Source organism: Rhincodon typus, chromosome 40, assembly GCF_021869965.1.
Source record: "Rhincodon typus isolate 14 chromosome 40, sRhiTyp1.1, whole genome shotgun sequence".
In the NCBI taxonomy this organism is placed as follows: domain Eukaryota; kingdom Metazoa; phylum Chordata; class Chondrichthyes; order Orectolobiformes; family Rhincodontidae; genus Rhincodon; species Rhincodon typus.
The window spans coordinates 593,360-617,634 of record NC_063371.1 but is presented as its reverse complement, the minus strand read 5'-3'; the positions used below and the strand labels follow the sequence as shown (position 1 = coordinate 617,634).

The window sequence follows — 24,275 nt, the reverse complement described above, 5'->3', positions numbered from 1 at the left end:
GTCTGCATCTAATCCTTGCTACCAGACATAATGTCTCTCCAACATCTTCATTTTGGAAATCCCTGGATAACCCTGTGGAGTTCAGCCAGTATCTGGCAGCAACCTTTGCTCGGGGTATCTCTCTTGCTCCTTATACTAATATGCCATCCTCTACTGTGATCTGGTCTTTCCGGGTCCAAAAAGGTTTCAATTCTAGTTGTGATGGCCCTTTGGTTCCCCCATCACCACCAACTTTTTCAGTTTGGCTCGGACCGGATCTTTCTGCATCCAAAGTCTGATATTGTCAATTGCTCCTGGAAGTGTGTCCTAAAGATTTAAGTCCATTACAGACTGTTCCAGTGGCAGTACCACTGCCACTGCCAACAGGATGGAGCTCAATGCATCCTCATTTGCTACTTGGTCTCTTAGATGGTGTTCAAACTTGTAATTATGCACACTTAATATTAGAGCCCACCACTGAATTTGGCCAGAAGCTATGGGTGGCGGTGCCTTGTCCTCTTTATGTCAACCTAGCAGGGGTTTGTGGTCCATTATTATTGCAAATTTACATCTATAAAAGTATTGATGGAATTTCCTGATGCCAAATATGACAGCCAAACCTTCCTTCTCTCTCTGGGTATGTTTGCGCTCTGCATTAGCCAAAGTCCTGGATGTATACGCTATTGAGCGTTCCTCTCTGTTGGGCCACATATGAGCTAATACTACCCTGATGCCATACAGAGAGGCATCACACGTTAATACCAGATCTTGCTTAGGATCATAGTGTGCCAAAACCTTAGAGGATGATAGCTGTTTCTTCACTTCCCTGAAAACTATGTCTTGGTTTTGCAACCATTTCCGAGGCTGACTTCATTTTAGGAGTTAATGCAAAGGTGCCAGGATCGAGGTTAGGTTTTGTATGAACTTTCTGTAATAATTCACCAGCCCAAGGAAAGACCTAAGCTCCAGTAGAGACATAGGAGCCAGGGCACCTTTGATCACCCTCACTTTATCATCCAACATGTACAACCTGGTCTTGTTGAATCAATAGCCCAAGTCGGTCACTTGGAGTGCCTGGATCGCACATTTTTCCCATCTAAAGCATACGCTCACCTGGATGAAACATTTAAAGACTATGTCCAAGTTCTCTAAGTGCTCCTTATTGGTCTTCCCTGTTATTAGGACGTCATATAGATAAATGGTGATATGGAGTCGATTTTGTAAAATGTTTCCACGTCTGCTGGAAAATTGCACAGTTTGACGATAGCCAAAATGACAGCCTCATTTATTGGTACAAACCCTTGTGGATATTAATTGTAGCATATGACTGGGAATCCTCAGCTAACTGCAATTACAAGTACGCATGGCTCATGTCCAGCTTCGTGAAGGATAGCACTCTGCCAGTTTTGCATATATATCCTCTTTGTGAGGAATTGGGTATTTATCCAGCTGCGAAAAACAGCATACCGTTTGTTTAAAATCTCCACAAAGCTGAACCGACCTGTCCGGCTTCACATTCAGTCAAATAGCAAACTAGATTGGCTTGTTGATTCCTTCACTTTCCAGTCCCCTGATTTCCACCTCTACTTTTGCCTGTAAGGCAAATAGCACTGGGCGGGCCTTGCAGAATCACGGTGGCTCGGTGGTTAGCATTGCTGCCTCACAGCGCCAGGCATCCGGGTTTGATTCCACCCTCGGGTGACTGTCCATGTGGAGTTTGCACATTATCCCCGTGTCTGCGTGGGTTTCCTCCGGGTGTTCCAGTTTCCTCCCACAGTCCAAAGATGTGCAGGCTAGGTGGATTGGTTATGCTAAATTGCCTGCAGTGTTCAGGGATGTGTAGATTAGGTGGGTCGTAGGGCGACGGGTCTGGGTGGGATGCTCTGAGGGTCAATGTGGACTTGTTGGGCCGAAGGGCCTGTTTCCTCACTGTAGGGATTCTATGATCCATGATCTATAATCAACGTGCAAGGTGGCCTTGACTCCTTTGATAGTCCCTAGACCTTCCTGAAAAACTTCTGGGTATTTAATTAGGACTTCACTGATCTAATTGTAAAATGTTGAGCCAATCTGTGAATCCTTCTCAACCTATTTCACCCCATCAAGCTTGGGCCCAAGGCTTTTATTACTATCAGGGGTAACTGTGCCAGATGCTTCTCATAAGAGACTGGAAGCAAAGTCGTACCCTTAAACTATGAAGGTTCCCCGGTATAGGTTCTCAGTCTAGCCGTGGTCTTGTGCAAACTTAAGGGTTGGAGGTCAGAGCAAATTTTGTTAAAGACTGGTTCTGCACTCACTGAAACGGCTGTGCCACTATCGATCTCCATTAGAACTGGGTGATCATTTAACCATATGTTTATTTTGATTGCTTCTGATTTGGATGTTGCTAAGCTCCTTAACTGTTCCAAGCCAGATGTAGGTGGACTTTCCAGGGTATTTCTCTTATTCAGTTTAGGTCTAGTGGGACTCTTCAGCTGTTTCAAGTCTGCATACTGGCAGCAACTACAATGGCTTGTCGTCCTGGATCCTGAGGCAAATGTTCACCATTTGTCTGAGGCTGGTCTTTGTTTCAGAGTTTTGTTGTGGGATGACCTAGAGTACCTCTGTTCAGGATACGTCCTGAGTGAGGCTGTGTAATTGCATATACTCAAGTGATGTTCCCCAAGTTCAGTCAGACTGGTGAGGGTGTCCATTTCCATCAGAATACCCTGCAACTCATATGCTCCACTTGCCATATTTTTCAATGATAAAGCCAGTTAGTTGTAGTGCCTATTTGAAGTCCAGTTGGGCATCAGCTAGTAGTGCTTTTATATGATTATGCCATTAATCGTACATGCCAAACTGTCTCGCGGCTTCTCATTAGGGATGAAACCAAAGTCACATGTCTCTGCTAGTCATCTTAACCAGGTCAAAAGTCCTGACACGGATTCCCCTAGTTCTCGAACTGCCAGGTAAAAACTATAGCATCTCGGAATTAGAGGAGGCTTGGGGTCGTAATATACCTTAACTAAATCTGTCAACTCTTCAAAGATTTTAGTATCTGATGCCTCAGGGAAAGTCAGGGTCCTAATGACTGAAGAAGCTGTGAGTCCATAAGCTGTCAAGAGAATTAGTCATTACTTTTCAACTGCTCCAATGTCATTTGCCTGAAAAAAATTTACGAATTGTTTCCACATACTTGGCCCAGTCTTCGACAGCAGAGTCAAACAAGTCAAGCTTCCCAAGTAACAGCATGATGCAAGCAATGCTGACCCCAACTCAAAGACAATGTTGTGAGAGACTTTCTTCAGGATGTGCTTTATTCCCATCACCACTGAAATACCTCGACAGAGGCCGGTATCCTATCACCAAGTCACTCTTTATTTACAAGTGAAAAGTCCTTGACTCTGGTACAAGCCCCGTCAGAGTCAACTCCCAGAGTGTCAGGGTGTCTCCCACTCCTCTTTTTATGTGTCAGCCAGGGCTGCCTGATTGAACCAGAGTAACAGCCTCAGTCAGGGAGCTCAGATTCTATGAGGTCCACCTGGCTGACCTCGTTTCAATCACTATTCTACTGTTCTTACTATTGCCTGCAACATCTTCCCGAATGGCTCTCACCCTTCTTAACTCCTGACACCATAGGATCCTGTATACTCTCTGTGCTGTGTAACCAACTCACTCAGGATACTTCCCATCTGTAGTACAGGTGACAGTTGTGCCACACATTCATTGCAGGAGGATAACAGCCCACAATAGGGCAAAAATACTCAAGATCGGTGGTGAGTTGCCTGACATTTGTCTCCTTGTCTCTTATATGGAGAGCAACCTGACTCCGAGATGATTTTGCCTTCTGTGCCAAGGCCTTCTGAGTGAAGGCTATCTCCCTTGACCTAAGTAAAAATCAAAGGAACCTGCGGATGCTGTAAATCAGGATCAAAAACAGAAGTTGCTGAGGAGAACTGTCGAAGGGTCACCGGACCCGAAACGTTGACTCTTACTTTTTCCAGATCTGTTGCCAGACCTGCTGAGCTTTTCCACTAACTTCTGTTTTTGTCCGTTGACTGCGGACTGCTGACAACCATGACAAACTTCCTGGCTTGTATGTGCATTCAATGAAAAGGCAAGACAGAAATAAGATGACCCACGGTAGGGATGCTGAGAGCATCCAGGTAGGCTTAGAGTTTGAGTGCTTTGTTGATAAGGTAACAGACTGGAGATGCACCTTGGTCCAGTCCATGAGCTGGGTGTATGTCCCTGAGCGCAAAGCGTCCTTGCAGCACCATTACAATGATAATTGCTAGTGTAGCACTGAAGTACAGAAGTGTACTGTGGATGGCTTAGAGATGTTCCGTGAGGATTCTTAGAAGTTGGTGCATTTGTCCTTGTCTGCGGGTATAGGGTGTGTGTGGTCAGTACCATGGACCGTGCCCTGAGTCATTGTTGCCCAGTGTCCAGCATGGAGGTTCTTTGGTTCAAGCGGTGAGTTGAAGTTGCCAGGTACAAAGTCACCAGTCACCCACTCATGTCGATAATTCTCAACACCTAGCTGGTTCAGCTCTTCTGGTAGGATAGGAAGCTGAATATTAATAAGGCAAATGTGTCCTTTATAATGCATTTGATGAGCAATAATCCTCCTGAATTTTTATCTCATTACTGCCTTGTGAGAAACTCACCGTGTAACTCGCAGATGTATTCGAGATGTAATGAGTTGCTCCTTATGTTGAGTTAGGCCTTGCTGCACTACTTCTGATATTTTCTCACAAACCTCACTAAAGCCCTTGTTAGTCAGGCTCCACCCATAGGGTCAATAGATAAGAAGAATGAAACTTAATTTAACATGCTAAAACTTTTAATGCAGTTGCTGATACAAATAATTGTTGGCAAATATCAATTTGACGAGGCAGCTGAAACAGTGAATGCTATAAACCAAAATTATGAATTAAAAGTCTGAAATGTTGTGCAAAAAGTCAAACAGCAAACAACACTGCAAATAAACAGTGCTGCACAGGGTTAAATATGATAATTTAAACCAAATGTAGGGCATGTCACAGAGTTGTATTGGCTCTCAAAACCAAGGCAACAAAGTGTAGATAAAGATGAATTCAGTCATAGAGTCTTAGAGTCATAGAGCTGTACAACATGGAAACAAACCCTTCGGTCTAACTCATCCATGCTGACCAAATATCCGAAATAAATCTAGTCCCATTTGCCAAATTTGGCCCTTATCCCTCTAAATCCTTTCTATTCATATACCCATCAGATGCCTTTTAAATGTTGTAGTTGTACCAGCCTTCACCACTTCCTCTGGCAGCTCATTTCATACGTGCACCACACTCTGTGTGAAAAGTTGCTCCTAGAAAATAATTGTGGGTCAGACTAAACTAACTTTCCTTAACTGGGATGAATTTCTCCAAACTTGGCTGTGGCTGATCTGGCTGAAAATAAATTTGCTCGATTTAGATTTGGAGAATTATATAACAAATACAAATGTACAATGTTAATCTTATGAGTTGGGACAGAAAGACTGTCTGTCATGAATGTGCACCAGATGTCCAATCCATGATTCTTGTCAGCAATGCAGAAAGCTGTTACAGAATTTGCACTAATTTGCTCTTCCATATCTGTTGCATTTAAATGAGAAAATTGCTGTGACATGCTCCGTTTTCAAAATTCCGAATACAAGTCACACCCAGCATTAAGTCCATTCACTCTAAATGTATATTGAAGCAAATTGCAGAAAGGAGCTTGTCAAGAGAGATACAGAAACTAACTGCAGCAGTCATTTGATGTTCAGTATATGGGATCAACAAGTCCTTAGAAAGAGAGCATTTTTCATCATCACAGTCCTGAACTGAAGTGAGACCTGGACTATTCATCAGAAATTCCATTAGCAATGCCTCAAGTGCATCCTCCAGATTCAATGAGAAGACTGTTGAACAAATAGCGTTGTCCTTGAAGCCAAGTCCCTTACCTCAATCATGCCTTGCAGTAGATGCTGAGCACTGATGGCTAAAACAATGGCAAGCAGGTCTGTGTGCATTTTCAGCCTCTGAGCATTTAGCTGGATCTGGGTCTCTATGGCAGTTGCCAACCTGTCCATGGAGACAGCCAAATGTAGGCATATCAGAACCAGCATAACATTAATAAAGTTGGTGGACTCCTCCAACCTTTGATCCAGTTTACCAAGTGCCTCTGACAAGCCTACCTGCTACTCCTGTGACTGTTTGTGGATTTGAACAAAGTCATTAATGGCTAAAAGCACCAGGTCATCGTCAGCCTGGAACGAGCAGTTGCAAAGTCTCTGGCAGTTCTGAATAGCTGTGCCCTGGAGCGTTTCTTCTTCGACCCAGTTGTGGAGATGTGTCAATGATGTGTACACCGGAATGTGCTCTTTCATTTAATCGAGAAAGAGAACCCATTGATTTGAAAGTCTCTGAGTTGGTGCAGAGTGCAGGAAAAAAGCTTGTTGGTACATCCTATTAGGGATTATTAGCTTCTACCTTGGAGGTTGAGGGGGAACAGATATGCTCAGGCACTGGTCTCTTTGTGATGGAGGCCTTGTGGATGCCTCTAGTGACTGCATAACAGAAGAAAGGTTATTAGTTGTGCAATAGGGGTCGAAGTTAGTGTGTGTTAAGAGTATATTCACAGTGATGGTAATGGGAGGGCAGCACAGGAAAGCACAATGAAGTTTACCTGGTTGCCTTGTCATGGAAACCTTGGCATTTCCACATGAATGGTCATGACCTGCTATTTTGAGCGTCTTCTCCAAAAAGAACGTGAATGTCAGCACTGTACTACGTGTCTTTGTCCTTTCCACACTGTTGTGAGACATTTTCTCCTGCAATGTGACAAAAGGATGCAATGATTGAGATGCAAGTGGCTGAAAGAACTGTGAGTAGTGGTGCAGGAGCAGCAAAGATGGTGAAGTATCCCAACTGAATGAGTAGGAAGTACAAAGAGTTGGGGGGAAGAAGATGGTCAGAACTTTGGAAAATTGAAGTAGTTGAGAGCCTTGAGTGGAGGTGCTACATGCAATAGTGAGACTAGTAAAACATGAGCCTTGTTGGGATACCTGTACAGTGGTGGCGGTCGAGTGACATTGAGGTAGCAGAGAGAAGATGACGTGTGATGTAGGGTCTGAGATTTATGCTTACTTCCGTATGATTTATTATTTCATTTTGATTTTTGAATTTTGAAGAAGTGGCAATATAGGATTTTCTGTGTGTCTGAAGGGGTTTAATGATTAATTAATAACTATATCTGTAGCCAATGTGATTTATTTTAAAACCATGAACAAAGTATCCAGACTAGTATATTTGGCTTTTTGATGGAAAATTCTGGACTTGTGTTTTTTAAGCATGTGGGAGACAAACTTTTGAGAAGAGTTCTGCATAGTTCTTAGCTGATAATAGATGTTTAAAACAGTTGCTCCTGAGAAAAGATGATAGTTTTGATTTATTAAAAGAATAGATTATCTCTGAGCAATGAGTTTAGCAATAGTTCTGGACCAGAAATATTTGGATTAAACCCTAAAAGGATTATTTGAATCTGAGAAAATATTGCTCAATTATATGAAGGCTCCGGGAAGAGGCTATCAGATTCTCCACAATGGGAGTTGAAATCACAGTTAAATTAAGCCTAGAGAGGTGATCGAGAAGGAGATTCTCTCTTGTGTGATTACTGTAAAGGAGTGCTTTGGGATGTGTAAGATAGTATTTTTGGGAGTTGTGGAATTATATTTTTATTGTGTTTTGAAGCCCTTAAATTTGAACAATATGTAAATAGTTTGGTTTGTTCTATTATCTTTTGTGCAACAATAAGCCTGTTTCATCGCTAAAACCAAATTTGCAACATTGTGTGCTTGTCTTTCAGTGAAAGACCTTATTAAAACCAGAAAAACAACCAAATATGATCTGTCAGAACAGATTTCAGTTTGGGATCTGGCTTGTTGAGTAATAACATCAGTGGGGATCATTAGAGCTGCCACTTACCCTTACAGAGTGCAGAAGGTCATTGGCTTTCTTTCAGCATTGAACATTTCTTTGCACTCTGGAAACAGCACTCTCCAGGCTGGCAGCATCTGACAACCATGGCTGCCTTTCAGAGTTCAGAGGGATGAGGATGGCCCTCCTCTCCAGCATCCTATTAACCAGGATTTCCACATCCCTGTCGGCAAAGAGGGATGCCAGCTTCTCCATTTCAGCCATGTACTTGGTAAAAACATGACTGCCAGAAGGTCCCCACTGCAGCTAGTGTGTTTGCCTCTGTGACTGCATAACTGAAGAAGAAGGATGTCCAAGAGCCCAAATGCATAAATAATTAGATGAGCAGTGAAGATTCTAAGTGCCATTGTCCATGAAACTTCGCACAAATGACACAAGCAAAAAATGGGAGATTTCAGTCTTATAGAGTTCAGGATATTGCAGTATAATGCTGAAGGAGGCTACAGAGGTAAAACTATGGATGACAACTTAGAAATTTGAAAAGTAGAGAGGAAGATATGAGGAAGAGTAGGCCATATAACTGCTTCACTCTACTCCACCTTTCAAAGAAAATGTTGATCATCTATCTAACTCTGCCTTTGTCTCATATATGTTAAGATTTTTGTTATCCATGCGTATTTCCAGTGTCAGTTTTTAATTTTTTTTCCACTTCCACATGGAATGTGGGTTTTTCTTACTTATTGCCCATCCTTAATTGCTTGAGAAGGTGTTGAGTAGCAACTGTCTTGGACCACTACAATCTGAGAGATGTAGTTACACCTACAATGTTTTAAGAGATCGAATTCCAGACTATTTGTCCAGAGACAGTGAAAGAAGGGCGATTTTTTTCAAGTCAGGATATCACACAACTTTGTGAGAAAGATGCAGGTTGTGGTGTTCCCATGCAGCAGCTGCTCTCATCCTTCTAGGTGCTTGCCAGCATCAATTGCAATTTGTAAAAGAGTAGTCCAAATTTCTACCACCATTTTGTGTGTGGGTGCACTTCCTAATTTCACTCCTCAAAGACTTAGTTCTAATTTTGAACAGTGTTCCTGCACAAAAAGTTATGATGTGGAGGTGCTGGTGTTGGAAATGGGGTGGACAAGGTCAGAAGTCAGTTGACACCAGGTTAGGTGAAGAGCACTCCGAAAGCTTGTGATTTCAAATAATGTTGGACTATAACTTGGTCACAAAAAGTTGAAATTGCTTCCCTCTTTCCTCTATCTGTTATCTTTATATCTTTAAAACATCGATTACATCTTGTGACTGTCTAAATTCCAAAATAAGTACCTTTTTAAATGATACTCAGGATCTCGCAGAATACTAAAAGTTTCTATCAACTTACGGAAAAAGCATATGATAGCAGTTACTATCAATGATTTCAAGGCTCTAGTGAAATATTGTTCCATGCAAAGACTCTCACTGAAAAATAAAATCAGTAATAAGATTTATTTTTGGATTATAGTTGTTAAATTTTTAAGAGTTATGAATGTAGTTGAGCATGGTTAAATTTAAGCACAATTAAATGTTAAAAAGTGTTCTTCAAAAATACTGTGCTCAGTCACTGTGCTATATAGTCATACAAAAGTTTTTTTTAGTTCATTATAATGGGAATCCTTTTCAAAGAATGACAAACAGTGAAAAAGTTGCAGAGCAGATTTGTCTGTAGATATTGATCTGAGAGGTTATTAGTACTTTAAAAGTGTGAAGGAGAGACGTGGCACTCCACTAATTGCAGTTTGTCAACCTGAGAAAATCCATTTTTCCTGACTCTATTCTCCATTTTAGCCAACCAATCATACTGATATGCTACCCCTTACACGATATCTTATTGTTTTCCATTTCCGACGTGGCACCTTATCAAATGCCGTTAGAAGTCAAACTGCACAATACCTATAGGACTACATCTACACCACATCTTTATTCATCTCTAAACTCTAATAAATCACTCAAATATGAATTTCCTTGCAAAAAAAGTCAGGTTGAGTCTGCCTTATTACGTTATGATTTTCTAAGCATCCTGCTATAACCTCGTTAATAATGGATTGTAACAATTCCTTACGACAGCTGTTAGGCCCTAGAGATTCCTGCTTTCTGTCTCACCCCTTCCTTGAACGAAGATGTTGCATATGCTATTTTCCAATCCATTGGGACCATTCCAGAAACTAATAAATTTTTGAAGATTAAGACAGATGTATTCATGATCTCTACTGCTACTTCTCTTAAAAGACACAATATGCAGGTCATTTGGTCCACAGGACTTCTCATCCTTTAAGTTTAATGGGTTTCTGATTACTTTTTCTCTTTCCTTAAATTCCTCCCTTCTGTTCACATCTTGATATCTTGGAAGGTATTGGGGTTGACCACAGTTTTGAAAACCAGGATGACAAGTTTAAAGTTGACTGAGAGCCAGTGTAGGTCACTGAGCACAGCTATAAAAGGAGAATGAGATTTGTCACAAATTAAAAAACCAGAAACAAAATTTTGAATGTCTTCAAGAGAACAGAGGACAGAAGATGGGAAACGAGCCAGGAGTACTTTGTTATGGAATGTAGAATGAAACATATCGGACTGGTTTCTTCTCTGTGATCACACCTAAACATTGATGGAATTGTCACTGATCACACTGTGACATTCAGACAGGGAACTCACATCAAAACTGACCTATGACCCGACAGATGTTTCCCTTTGGTCCAAAGCAAGGCTTTCTATTTGGCATTTCTTCCAGTCTTCAGGATTTTTTTTGCCCCTTGACATTATTTCAGATTTTTTCATGTGCTATCATGGGGAATCTGCAGTAAATTCAACAGAATTTTCTTCTATGACAGCAAGTTTCTTGTTGGTGGAGCTAATACTGTTAGACGTCTGCCCTGCACATCAACCAGAAGACAAGCAGGAATACTGGAGGACTGCATTCCTCAAAGCTGTCTGGGTATGCAGCTGCACAGCAGCCTAACAGTTGAGCGCAAGAGATAAAGAATCTGCACGCAAAAAACACGTTTGACCAGGCATGAATCTTAAAGGCAATGTAACAAACAAGCTGCACTCAATTAAATCGGTGGGAGGATTGTCAGAAGTCCAAAGTTTTTATTTGCACGAACACCACTACTGGAGGGGATACTGGACATAGAGTTGCTATTTGACATCAGATTTGTCAGAACCATCAAAACTTATGTAGTTTATACACTGAACAATGAGGTCTGACCATTTTTTGATTTTATAGACCATATCCTTGAGTTGGAATGGACCACATTTTTTGGCTCGACATATTAAAACTTACTGACATTTGGAGCCAAATTATCACTGAGTTGGAAGGGTTCCACAGCTTAACCACAAGAGCAAGGGAACACCAATTCCACATTCCCATCCCAGAATCCAGTATTCACTAATTATTTATGGTCCAGGTGATGTATCAACCGTCAATCCAGTTAACTTTTCAAGAACTACCTCTTTACTCATTAATTTCTTAAATTTCCTCAGTTTCACAAGACCCTTGTTCGCTGAGATATCTGGGAGATGTTCTTTATCTTCTTTCATCAAGGATGAAGCAAACTAATTGTTTAGTTTCTCCACCATTTCTCTGTCCTCCACTATAAATTCTCCTGTCCCCATATTTGACCTAGCTAATCTTTTCCTTTTCACATATCTAAAGAAGCTCTTGCAGTCTGCCTTTATGTTCCTCATTAGTTTAGACTCTTTTTTTTCACTTTATGACTCAGTTTCTTAGTCTTCCTTTGATGATCTTTAAGCTGCCCCCAGTTCTCAGGCTTATCATTTTTTCTGGTGTCCTTATAAACCAAGTCCTCAGGTCTAATGCAATCTTTAATTTACTCCATTACCCATGTTGACTTGTCTTTGCCTTGGGTGTTTTAGAGCAATGTATATCCGTTGTGGGCCGTGCAGCATTTCTTTACATACTAGTTGTTGCCTGACCACTGTCAAATTTCTTTGTGTATTTTCCTCACCCACCGTAGTCAAGTTAGAATCCCTACAAAGTGTGGAAGCAGGCCATTCAGCCCATCGACTCCACACCGACAATCTGAAGAGCATCCCATCCAGACCCAAACCCCATCCTATCCCTTTTAACCTGCATTTCCCATGGCTAATCCACATAGTCTGCACGTCCCTGGACACTATAGGAAATTTAGCATAACCAATCCAACTAACTTGGACATCTTTGCACTGTGGGAGGATACTGGAGCACCCAGAGGAAACCCACGCAGTCACGGGGGAGAATGTGCAAACTCTACATAGACAGTCGCCTGAGGGTTGAATTGAACCTGGGTCTGTGGCGCTGTAAGGCAGCAGTGCTAACCACTGAGCCACCGTGCCACCCTCATTCCATCATAATTTCCTTTATTAAGATCCAGGATAGCGTTTTCAGAATGAGCCACATCACATTTCAGCTTAATGCAAAGTTCTATCACATTCTGGTCACTATTTCCCAAAGGTCCCTTTCCAACAAGGTTGTTAATTATGCCTTACCTTATACACAACAGTAAATCCAAAGTAACTTAATCCCCAGTTGCCTCCTTAACATACAACTCCAAGCAACCCATCTTGTACATGCTCTCAGAAGTCATCCTCCACAGCATTAATGATGATTGCTTTTTACACGTAAATTGAAGTTACCCAATGATACTGTAATACTCAGGTTATATGGATCTCGAGTTTCCTTATCCAAATTATGACCAACATTATGACTGATGATAATTATAAACACTCCCACTAATGTTTGCTGCTTTTTGCTGTCTCTTAGCTCTGCCCAAACTAATTCTACATTAAGATCCTTCAATCTAATTTTTTTTATGTATGAAGTGCCTTTGTTCTGAATTAAAAGTGCTACCCTGATTAATTTTCCTTTTTTTCCTGTCTGTCCTAAACGCCAGATATCCTTGGATACTGGGTTCCCAATATTGGTCACCCTGCAGTCACGTCTCCAAACAGCAATGAAATCATATTGATTTACTTCAATACGTGCGTTCAAATCATCAAGCTTTTTGTGAATGCGACATGCATTCATATTGAGTGCCTTTAATTCCGCTTTTTTTAACATTATTCTGTTTTGGAATCCTATTTAATGCTTGCCTGTGTTTAATTTGTCTTCTGTTTTTGCTTTCTACTTTTCTAATTCCTTTTAGTAGTTTAGCTTATCTCAATCTGAGCACCCTCTCAAGTTCCCAATGCCATCCCAATCTAGTTTAAACACCACCCCACAGCATTAGCAAATCTCCCTGCAGTTAGTTAGCCTTTGGCCTACTAAGATGCACCCTTCCATTTTGAGCAGTTCCCACCTGAATAGAACCAGACCCAGTGGGTGAGAAATCTGATGCTCTCTCCCTTTAGACCTGTTGTCCAGCCACATGTTCAATTATTTTATTTCGTGAGGATGTGGGACTGGAAGTAATCCTGAAACTACTGCTTTTGCAGTTCTACTTTTCAATCTCCTGTGGAGGATGTTTTCAGGACCTCCTCCAGCTTCTTGCACAAGTGACTGGTACCGAGGTGAACTATGATCTCTGGCTGTTCAGACTCACCCAGAAAAACATCCTGCAACCATTCCCTCCCAATCTGACCCATGTCAGAAAGACAACAGACCATTCTGGAGTCAAATCTACGGCCACAGAAATGTCTGTCTGTTCCCCTGACTAATGAATCCTCATTTCCTACAATGAATTCTGTGTTAGAAACAATCATGGCAAATTAAGACATCTTGACCGAACTCACGAGTGTAAGCAATGTTGTGATGGGGGTGTTAAAGTACTTCCCTTTATCACTGAACACCAATGATCAGGATGTTCTGGAATTGGCTGGATGGCAAACATTCACTGGAAAAATAATACACCGAAAAGTGTTAATTTGGCAGACGTGTTATTGAGGGGAGACTTGCAGTTATGCGGTCACTCCTCAATTGTCAATCAGCAATACAGATAAAAAGTAGAACCACGTGAACATCAAAAAAAATGGAACCTCAATATTGCAGCCAACATTTTTGCCATATTATGTAGAAGTCCTTGAAGCGAGAAAAGGAAAAAAAAGTGTGACGCTAAAACATGCCAAGCTTGTGATTGGCAGCAAAACTGTATTGATGTGTGAGGCATGTTGGGTGGATTCCTTTGGCATCAGCTGTTCAGCATTCAGAGATTACATCAGAGAGACCACTGAGAAGCTCGTTTTTTTAGAAAGGGATTGTCGTTCAGCTTCTCACGTCAGTAGCTGCAGCACAATATATGTTAAGCGCAGACCTCGTAGCAACACTCCTACCAGAGTTCCCACAGGGAGGAACCAGCTTTTTTTTCAAAAGGGCAGAGCCTCTGTTTCGTATTCACGGGCCCTTTAAACACGCCTTCTTTTTTGAGGCTTTTAAAGATTCACAATCTAATCAAACATGAACACTCAGGATGTGAACTGCAGATTGAGGAAAAATTTACTTGCGCTGTCAAAGATGATAAGACCACGTAGCACTGGTTAAGCACGACAAGAATTTAATAGAATTGGTTTTGTTTTTACTCGCTTTTATATTCCTTTCACAGACAGGCCTAATCGTACTAAGAAGCACTTTTTGTTTGGACTATGTACGTGCGCTGTGTGACAGGGATAATGGCCCCTCCAGCTGTTAGGATGGGGGTGGGGGAGGTATATGTAGACTGAATAACTAACCATATCACTGCTTCCTGCTTTATGCTCTCAGTTGTGGTATCACATTTACACAGCACTCTACATGGTTCAGTTTCCTTTCAGTCCTTCGTTTTGTAATTTTTTTTGTGGACTTGTAATATGTAAGTACGCTTTACTTGCCTTTTATTACGATAGTATCTTTGTTTTGACTTTCGGTGTTGGAAATAGAAAATATGTCCTAAAATCTACTGTTTTACTGATGCTTTCACTGAAACCACAGAAGATTTAAATGCTTGCCATGTTGAAAGCTGTATGGTTCTACCTGTCATGTCTTGAATTTACTGGTAATCATTAGAAGCAGTACGTTAATATTTCAGCAGATGGCTTGAAATTCAGTTAAACTATTTAATCTTGAGCTTCAAGTTTTCTGAGTGCTGCCTTAATTTGTTTAACGTTTTTTTTTGTAACACATTATGACTAGAGAGGTTTTAGAAATAAAAAATGTTTTTGGAACTTGAACAAATAGACTGGGCAAAGTTCTATTTGTTTGTGTCATCTTACCAAGATTATGTTTTAAAATATCAGTTGGCTGCACCCGACTGGGTATGGTTGGTGTCATAAAACTCTCCTAAACTGTATCAATATCTGAAATATTAATTCTTGATCCAAGGTGCAGACAATTTTCTTGATTTTACTGAAGTGTGACATAGCTCTAAATTCAGATTATTATCAGGTTTGCTAATCATAACAATGGTTTATTAGAAGTATACAAGGCTAAGGGCATTATTAACTTCTTTATATGCTGTTGAAATAATAGGTGTGTTATTGAGATCTAATTTATTACTGTATAACAATATCTACCAAGATGTTTGCTATTTTGTTAATAAGGTAACAGTCTCAAATGAAGAGGGCAGTGCTGGGGAAGTTATTTGTTTATGCCATGTCTTAAGCCATTTGATGAAACAAAGGAGTTGGAGAAAGAGATGGTCATCTGTCAAACACATTCAAGCACTGTAGATTCAAGAACTAAGAATCTTACCCTGATTAGTCTGGGATACAGCTGAACAATAATAGGTTATGTCCAAGTATACTGATGTTTTCATGAGATACTCCTGCATGAAGCTGCTGTAGATACAATCAGAAATCTGACCTGTTTCCATTGTCAAAGGCACAGGAGTGGCTTTCTGTGTCTGCTAATCGTTCGATGCCGTGGAAGACAGTAAGAATCTACCTAGGCTTGTGCTTAGTCAGATGGAAAAACAAGTGGCGGTGCAGGCAAAAATGGGACAGGCCAACAGGGACCTCTGCTGTGTCCGCAGTACCAGCCGCAATGAATCCTTTGTCTGGGAAGTAGCAGCGGGGTCATTCATCTGTTCCCAGGGCTGTTGACAGAGACACAATATGGAGATTAGGTAGGAGAATGCCACCACTGATGCTTTTATGAGAGAGATCCATTCAAAAATCATGGGATTTTGTCCTCAGGAAAAACATTAATGACCGATTTAAGCCAAAATTACCATATTGGTCATAGCAGTCAATGCTTGAAGTTTTGGATTTCTTTTTCAGTTGGTTTTAGGATTCAGCATTACTCCTCTTTTAAGAAAGTGGAATAATGTAATTAATGCCAGTCAGTTAATCAAGTGAAAGAAACAAGTACAGAAAAATAAAACAAATTTGTGAACAAATGGCCACTATTGCCACGACCGTTGTGTGGAGTTGGGGTAGAGGGGTTAAATTACTCTAGAAAACCGTAAAAGAAAAATAAATTTTCAGAGCAGTCTTGATACTTGGTAAACGCTGGGCAATCCACCTTCTTGCAAAGGACCTAAAAGTGGCTTCCAGCCCTTTAATATTAGGCCCCTTTAGGTTACTAGTTTCAGAAAACTATTGGGATGCCTCATTTCAGTCACCTTGAGGTCTAGCAACCTTGAGGTATGGGAGATAGCAACCTAATATTGGGCGATGATTGATTAACTGAAAAATTTGGCAAAATGTGATGTAACTTACACCCCTGTGTTTTGTTCAGATTGTCAACTTAGTATTTCATCGTGCTGCTGTTGATAGGTTCGCACAGACTGAGAGAAGACCATGTTCAGTTTGTGGAGTTATGTTAATACAGTTTTGTCTTGTTGAACTCGGGGCGCACCTTTTTGTTAAGCTTCAGCATGTTGTGTTGCACTCGGAACACGCTAAACAGTATAGATGGAGAACAGATACAGCAGGTCCAAACTGGCCATTATCGATAGAGTTGCATTCAACCGTGCTCTTGTGGCTTGGCATTTTCTCTACTCTACCGTTATCATCAGGTCGAGGGAGCAACACTTCATCAGTGAAGACTGTAGGTGTGCATGCCAGGAGCAGCCAGGCATGGCTAAACGTGACATATCAGCCTTATGAAACTCCAACATAGGACTATTGACGTGAAAGTGGAAGCAGAATGTAACAACTTGTATTTTAGAACTAGCCTTGTCTGATCAATCCATTTCAGAACAGGTATAATATTGACATCAATTTGATAATGGGAAAATTGTTCAAGTCTGTCCTGTTGAGATATTTCTAACCAACCTAATAATACAAAGGTGTGTATTATTACACACCTTTGAAGCAGATGGAACTTGCACCTTGGCATTCTGGTCTCGAGATAGGGACACTGCCATTGTGGAATAAGAGCCCTAAATCTGTTCTGTCCACAGAAAGTTCCAATCCAGCCAACTGCCATCCCCTAAGTCAACTGTCCATTATCAGTAAAGTGGTGAAAGGTATCACTGACAATACTTATCAAGTAATACTTGCACAGGAAAAAAAAGCTGAGCAATGAGCATGTTGAAGTTCCACTAGGCCAGTTGGCTCAGACAGCATTACAACATGGGTATAACCGTAGACAAAGAGTTGAAGTCTCTCAAATGAGAGTAAACGTCCTTTAGAATATTGAAGATGATTAAAGGGGGAGTACTTTCCATTGAATAATATATTATCATCTGCTTTAGAGGCCAAGTCATCTTAGTCCCAGACAACACTGCAGGAGTTCCTCAGAGTATTTACTTTCCAGTCACCAATTCAGACTTTTTTATCGCACAACTCTGGAGCAAGTGGGACTTGAACATGAATGTCCTAGTAAAGAGGTAAGGATACTACCATCATTTCATAAGAACCCTTGTGTTCTGAATCCACCTGTTTAGAGATGCTATGACACACCTCCAGAGCAGGTGGGACTTCAACCTGCATCTCTGAGTTTAGAGTTAGGAACATTACTACTGCACCAAGACACTCCTTGTTCTTCAAGGTAGTATCTCAGGTCCACTGTCTTCAGCTGTTTTCACAATCGCCTGCCTTCTATGGTGTCCAAATTGTCAAAAGTGACAATTGGATAACATTGAATACTATTCGCAACTCTTAAGACACGGAAGCAATTTTCGGACGACCTAGACAACTTTAAGTCTTCAGCTGATGAGTCGGAATTAACATTTGTGCCATTACAAATGTGAGGCAGTGACATCAGCAACAAGAAGAGAATCTGATCATCTCCCCATGACACTCAGTGGCATTAACATCACTCAATCTCCCACAGTCAATTTTCTGGAGAGATATCATTGACCAGAAACTGAATTGCACGTACTATGGCTACAAGGGCAAGTCCCAAAATGGGGCTGATTTTAGACAAGGTCTGCAAATAATTTGTGACAAGGAGTTCTGTAATCATAGCAACTTAATGGTGCACATCAAATGTAAACGCTTCCAGTGCACTTGAAATGGGTGCAATTATTAAACTTAAAATGGGTATCATGGAATCATACACTGCAAAAGAGGCCCTTCAGCCCATCAAGTCTGTACCAGCAAACAAATGACACATTAAATTTTCCTTTCGTTTATCTTCTATCATGGTCAAGATTGTGAACCAATGCATTTGTACAAAATCAGAAAAGTTATCCCAGACCTTCAGCACGTTCATGTTTAATGCAGTTAGGACGCAGAATGCCATAAACAGTTACATTAGAATGTGACTTATTCCTATCTGTTCATGATATGCCTGAATGATGTTTCAAATCCTTGAACTTCAAATTTCTGTAATTTATGAAAAACATCATCATTTTAATGATTACCATTTGGGGCACATGGTAATCATATTTGTTTATTTAGACTTTCAGTACATCTGATTGAGATTGGGGAAAGCACTTGACATCAGGAGAATTCAAATTCTAATTCTTACTTTCAAATCTTTCCATGTTTTTGCCCTTCCCTATTTGTACAATCTTCACCAGCTGCACTATACTGCAAGATCTCTGACCTTTAAATTCCAGCCTCTCGAGCAGCTTTGATTTTTGACTGTTCCAGGGCCAGGCCTGATGGCTGTGCTTTCAGTGACCAAGGTTCTGTGCTCTCGTATTTTCCCCCCCGCCCCTTAAATCTCTGTACCTTTTAGACCTTACTTTCAACCGTTAAGAAATTGCTTAGAACTGACCTGTTTGACCAAGCTTTTGGTCAGCTCTCCTAATATCTCCTCCTGTAGCTCATGCTTGGTTTCATACTTGGTTTTATAATGCTCCTGTGATGTTTAGCACCTTGGGACATTGTATTGCATAAACTCCCCTTTATAAACAAATTGCTATTCTGTACACAAGGACTTTGAATCATTAGAACACTTTTTTTTCTGAAGGGAACAGCCACAGTCTCTAAACTAATCTGTGCTACATTTCTGAAATTCATATTTTTGCCTCACTTTGCAACATTTTATCAAAACCAATCACAAATTGAACATTTGTTTCTTTCCAATTTTCAACAATTTAATTATATTCAGTTTTTCCTTGCTGGCCAATTCAACTAAAAAGTGTTGAGAAGGTCAACTGCTTGATACTTATAACCATGAAAACAAGTATGGCACCCTTAAGTTTAGTACTTGTGATTAGAGGATGCGATAAATACTTAGACCAGAACATGATTTATTTCTATGTTCTCTTGCAGTCTGCACTGCTCTGATTTTCTATGTTTAGCCGAGTTGTCGCCATCACTGAACCCACATGTACTATTCAAAGAAACATGTCTTCAGGTCACAGGTGCACAACTATCTGAAAGGCAGCTCTTCGGAGTTGTTGGAAAGAGAGCCTGGAGTTAGGTGGGAAGAAATTAATTGACAGGGCTGCCTTGACCTGGAAGTTGAATGATCAAGACTGGGAGCTTAGCTCACTCATGCTTTTATGATGTCAGCTGAAGCATCTTTTGTTGAGTTCACAAAATGAACCTAGTAGTCTCTTCATTTTCAGAATTTGTTCAGAAAAATGCTGAACTGTTGATGTATTTTTTCTGTTGGAGTATTGTTTTGAGTTTTCAATGATCTTTTTAATCCTAATGAATTGTTCTGGTGTGGAAGATGATGAATCTTCCAAGTTAACTGTTGGGGTCACTCGAAGCAGAAATAATAACTTGAATCAAAAGGTTTATTGGGTGTTATTGTGACAGATATCTCTTCAACATATCAAAGTGCATTTGTGATCTTTAAACAGGGAGCATCGGCAGGGACAAAGGGAAAGTAAAACTGCACAGTTGCACCTCTGAACAGTGCTTGTGAACTGCGCTATCTGGAAATTAACTGTTAGTGGCATCATTTTCTCCTAGTCTGTAGCCATGCTTAGGGATGTTCTGCCTGCTTAGCTGCCTTGCTTTGCCAGCCACACGTGACCTTGGACCTGTCTCATGCTCTGCAACATACATGTGATGAATTGATCTTGCTTCACCTGGCAATTTGCACCCTGGCATCATATCTGATAGAACTACGCAGTGCATAATGTGCTCGGGCATCTAGGGCAAGCCCACTGCACGCACATCCCCCTCAGCCAGAATCACTAGAATGACTGACAGCCAACAGACATTGTGTTTGTCAACTCAGATTTGCAATTCTTGTAAAAATGTTTCAATCACAATAGATTTCAAATACACCTCTGGGCAGAAAGGTGAGGGGGATAAAAGAAAATTAAGAGGGGACTCCCTGATGTACATGTTGCAAGTTTGCCAAATATGGAAATGTCTCATTCCTGCCAGTCAGAGGATGGAAACTCCACAATTTATATCAGATCTCTTGACTCCCAAAGCCTATCCACCATCTAGAAGGAATGAGTCAGGAATGTGATGAAAGACTGATCCAAGAAAGTGAACAATGTTGCTTGAACAACGCTGAAGACACTCAACACGAGTGAGGATGAAGCAGCATGCTTGATTGGAACTCCATTCGACACGTTAAATATTCATTCTCTGCACTGCCAATGCTAAGTGGCAAGAGTGCGTATTATCTACAAGATATCCTGCAACAACTCACCAAGGCTCCCTCAAGGGCAACTTCCAAACCTGTATCTTTACGACCGAGAATTTGGTAAGAATGGCAAATGTACCTATCGTGTCCCTGTTGGAACCACACACCATCGTGACTTGGAACTACGTTACTGTTGCTGATCAAAATCCTGGAACTCCCTTTCTAACAATACCGTGGGTGTAGTTGTACCAGATGGACTGCAGCGGTTCAACACGGCAGCTTTCACAACCACCTCAAAAGCATTCAGATAGGCAACAAATGCTAACCTTGCCAATGAAGCCACATCCCGTGCAAGGATAAAAAATGTTGAATCAAGCAGACTTCAGTATGGACTAAATTCATAACCACCATGCTAAAATTAGGACCTACTATCATATCCTTGAATTTGTACCATTTGTGTACATAATGTCAGCATTCATAACATTTAGGGTCCATTGGACTTGTGCGTGTCAACCGGCTCGTCGTCTTTGCCATTGTTGGGTTTCTCAGATCAACGGAACTCGTGTAAAGGAGGGTGATTGAACTGCAACAATTTTAAAGTCAAAAATACCAAGGACTTAGTGTAATTTATTTTCTTTTGCATCCTTGATATGCAAGAAATAAAAAAGAGATGACTTCATTTCATATCTCTCCAATCACAACTTTCACCTGACTTCAAGATTTTGCTCCAAAAATTATTTATGCCTAAACTTTGATCATGCTGGGAGAACAAGTATGACAAATCTGTTCACATCTCTCTTGTCTGGCGTGTCAGTGATTTTTAATAAGATGTCATGACTTAAGCAGCTCGGCATGGATTTGAATTAACCCTATAAGATGCAGGTTTATAAACCTGCAAGTGACAAATTGACTGCTTTCAATAAATGAGTTTCAAGAATCCCTTTTGTAAGAGAATGTGGAAAATGTGAGTTTTTGTGTAGGTTTGTGTCCTCCAGATTTTTCAGAAGTTTCAATGCAATCTTATCATCACTGTTAATACTTGTAATGTATGAATTCAGAAACAAGTGACTCTGTATTAATGTTGTGTTATCTTTGATATGTGTACCTTTCTGAATACCAACATTTCTGAACACGAATTTGTAACAGACTTCTTTACTCCATGCTAATGAACAAACCATATGTTCGTGAGTTGTTCATGTCTATTAACAGATTAAACTGTAAGTCAGTGACATTATATAATTGTACTTAGTTTATGGTTGTATACAAATACCTGAGAAGCCAAAGAATTGTTTCAACCCAAACAAAAAACTTTGTTTTGTGTGCGTTTTTGGCTGTAGGTGCAATTACTATTTCTTTTTGACCTCCATTATATTTTTCCCAATTCTACTGGTCATCACCAAACTCATTCCTGTACTGATTTGCCTGCAGAACTCTATGTTGAACATTGCTGTTCATGGTAAACTTCCCTTATTCATTTTTTTAGAAATTTTGGTCATAAAGGTACAAATGTGCAAAGTTCTGTGCAAGCAAAAGATTGGACTCCTGTAACAGTGAAAAGGACTGGAATACAGAAGAGGGCATGGAGTGTAAACATAATGCATTTATATCATTTCTGGATACCTTCTTTGTGGAATGAGTACCAGCACTAAAAAAGATGCCGTCTTTGTTTATCGTTTCATGTCTTGTCTTGTGATATGTGGTGGGATTAAGAACTCTGTATTTACTTAACATACTTTAAAAGTGACTGCAGGTGTCTAGTTACTTTGAGAAAGCTGAAAAGGTTGTGAAAGTTTTCAAAACCTTCTGATGAGTTGGAATTCCCAACAATTAAATTGCTAAACTAGAATGGCTGCTCAAATCATTTTTGGATTAATTCTCAAAAGAAGATAGAGGTGAATGTAAATTCAAAAATGGTTTACTCCCAGCAGAGTGCCCTTTAAATATGCTTGATGGAGGTAGCATTTTAATACCTCCACCTAATACTCCTGTTAATTGAGCTGGGATCACAAAATAAATCAACTTAGTCTGATGTAATTTTTGGATGTATTGCGACAAAGTCATGTCAGTACACTTTTCAACAGTGTTAGCAAAGAGGCATACCAACTAATTGTTATGAATTAATATTTTGTGTGACATCTCCAAACTTGAATTTCTTCAATGAGCCAGAGAATCCTCTTTTGAATGTAGAAGCTGTAAACCTGCTTTAACACCCAGATTTCTGATGAGCACATAATTCACAAAATTTCTTCGTCTGTTATCATTATAACTTGATATGCAACAAATAGCCAATACTTAGATTCTCAAAATAGATTTACTTGTCCAGATATATCTGAAAGAAAAGGAAGTTAACACAGAAGGAAATATTTTTCTTTGAAAATTCCCATTTACCTTGAAATTGAAGAAGATTTATCCCACAATTAACTCCAGTCAACAGTCTTGGTACTCTTCAACAAAGTAAATGTTCAATTGTGAGATGTAGAAAGTAATCGTTGTTATGTAGTCTGACAATATTTTCAACAAGTGGACTGTATTCTACAAAACAGAATCAGTAAGGTAGAATTTTCAGGTTTTCTGCCAATCCCCTGCTGTACCTTTATAAGAGGATCAACTGAATCTCAGGAGATATGCTGTTAAAATGTTTAACGTTCCTGTAATATTTCCATTAATATTCTGCTTAAGTTTCAGGAAGAGAGCAGGAAAACTTAAAAATAATGTTATAGAATTTTTAAATGTTTTCCAGTCCAATGGAGTGCATGGGCCCATCAAATAGCTATTATTTCAATTGTGCAATGAAGACTGAATTGAGCATGGCTTTGTGCTACATTCCAAACTTGGCACAGCAAATGTTGTCCAAATGCAGAATTATATTAAATGTTGAAAACTGTTGGTTTTGCTAGTGTATACTGGCTGTGTACGGTCAGTACCTTGCTTTTTGCAAATAACCAAAGGTGTTCGTGATGGTCACAACTGGAATCGCACCAGCAATGAAGTTCATTTACCACATTTATCATTTGTTGGACAGACAGAATATCTTTTGGTTAATGACAATATCCTGTTTGTGACCACAGGACCAATTTGACCACCTTAGCGCATTTCAAGAGTTTCTGTGATTATATTGTGGAAAAATGATCTGATCAGTGGAGTCATTGTTCCTGTAGGGTGGCCCTGATGAAGCCTATTTCAGCATCAAGCTTGCATTGAGGAAAAATGGCTCTGGCTCTGGCTCTGGCCCTGGCCCTAATGGGGAGAATGCTGATAAAATGGCTAATTTTACTTGGATTGCACTATTCAAAGATCCTATAAACCTTGCGGTTTATTAAACTGAGGCCAAGAACGTAAGACGGCTAAGAGATAGTAGGAACTGACGATGCTGGAGTCTGAGATAACGAAGTGTGGAGGTGGATGAACAAAGCAGGCCAGGCAGCATCAGAGGAGCAGAAAAGCTGACGTTTTGGGTCTGGACTCTTCTTCAG

The 24,275-nt window shown here is 40.3% G+C and overlaps 1 protein-coding gene and 1 long non-coding RNA gene across 8 annotated transcripts in view; one reads left to right on the top strand and one right to left on the bottom strand.

The window, feature by feature from the left end:
* The window catches only part of LOC125487338, a 72,449-nt gene extending 56,546 nt beyond the window's left edge, over nt 1–15,903 (bottom strand). For all 3 annotated transcript variants that reach the window (XR_007265829.1, XR_007265828.1, XR_007265827.1), the window contains exon 1: nt 15,601–15,903. This is a non-coding gene — a long non-coding RNA (uncharacterized LOC125487338). The remainder of the gene's footprint in view (nt 1–15,600) is intronic.
* LOC109927965 (methylcytosine dioxygenase TET3-like) overlaps nt 1–24,275 on the top strand; it is a 331,959-nt gene that overhangs the window by 137,789 nt on the left and 169,895 nt on the right. The window contains exons 1-2 of one of the 5 annotated variants that reach the window (XM_048618548.1): nt 14,158–14,722; nt 17,551–17,683. The exons of the other annotated variants lie outside the window; for them this stretch is intronic. Coding sequence (XP_048474505.1) covers nt 14,721–14,722; nt 17,551–17,683 — 135 coding nt within the window. The 5' untranslated portion in view covers nt 14,158–14,720. Of the gene's footprint in view, nt 1–14,157; nt 14,723–17,550; nt 17,684–24,275 lie in introns of those variants that run through there. 5 annotated transcript variants of the gene reach the window in all.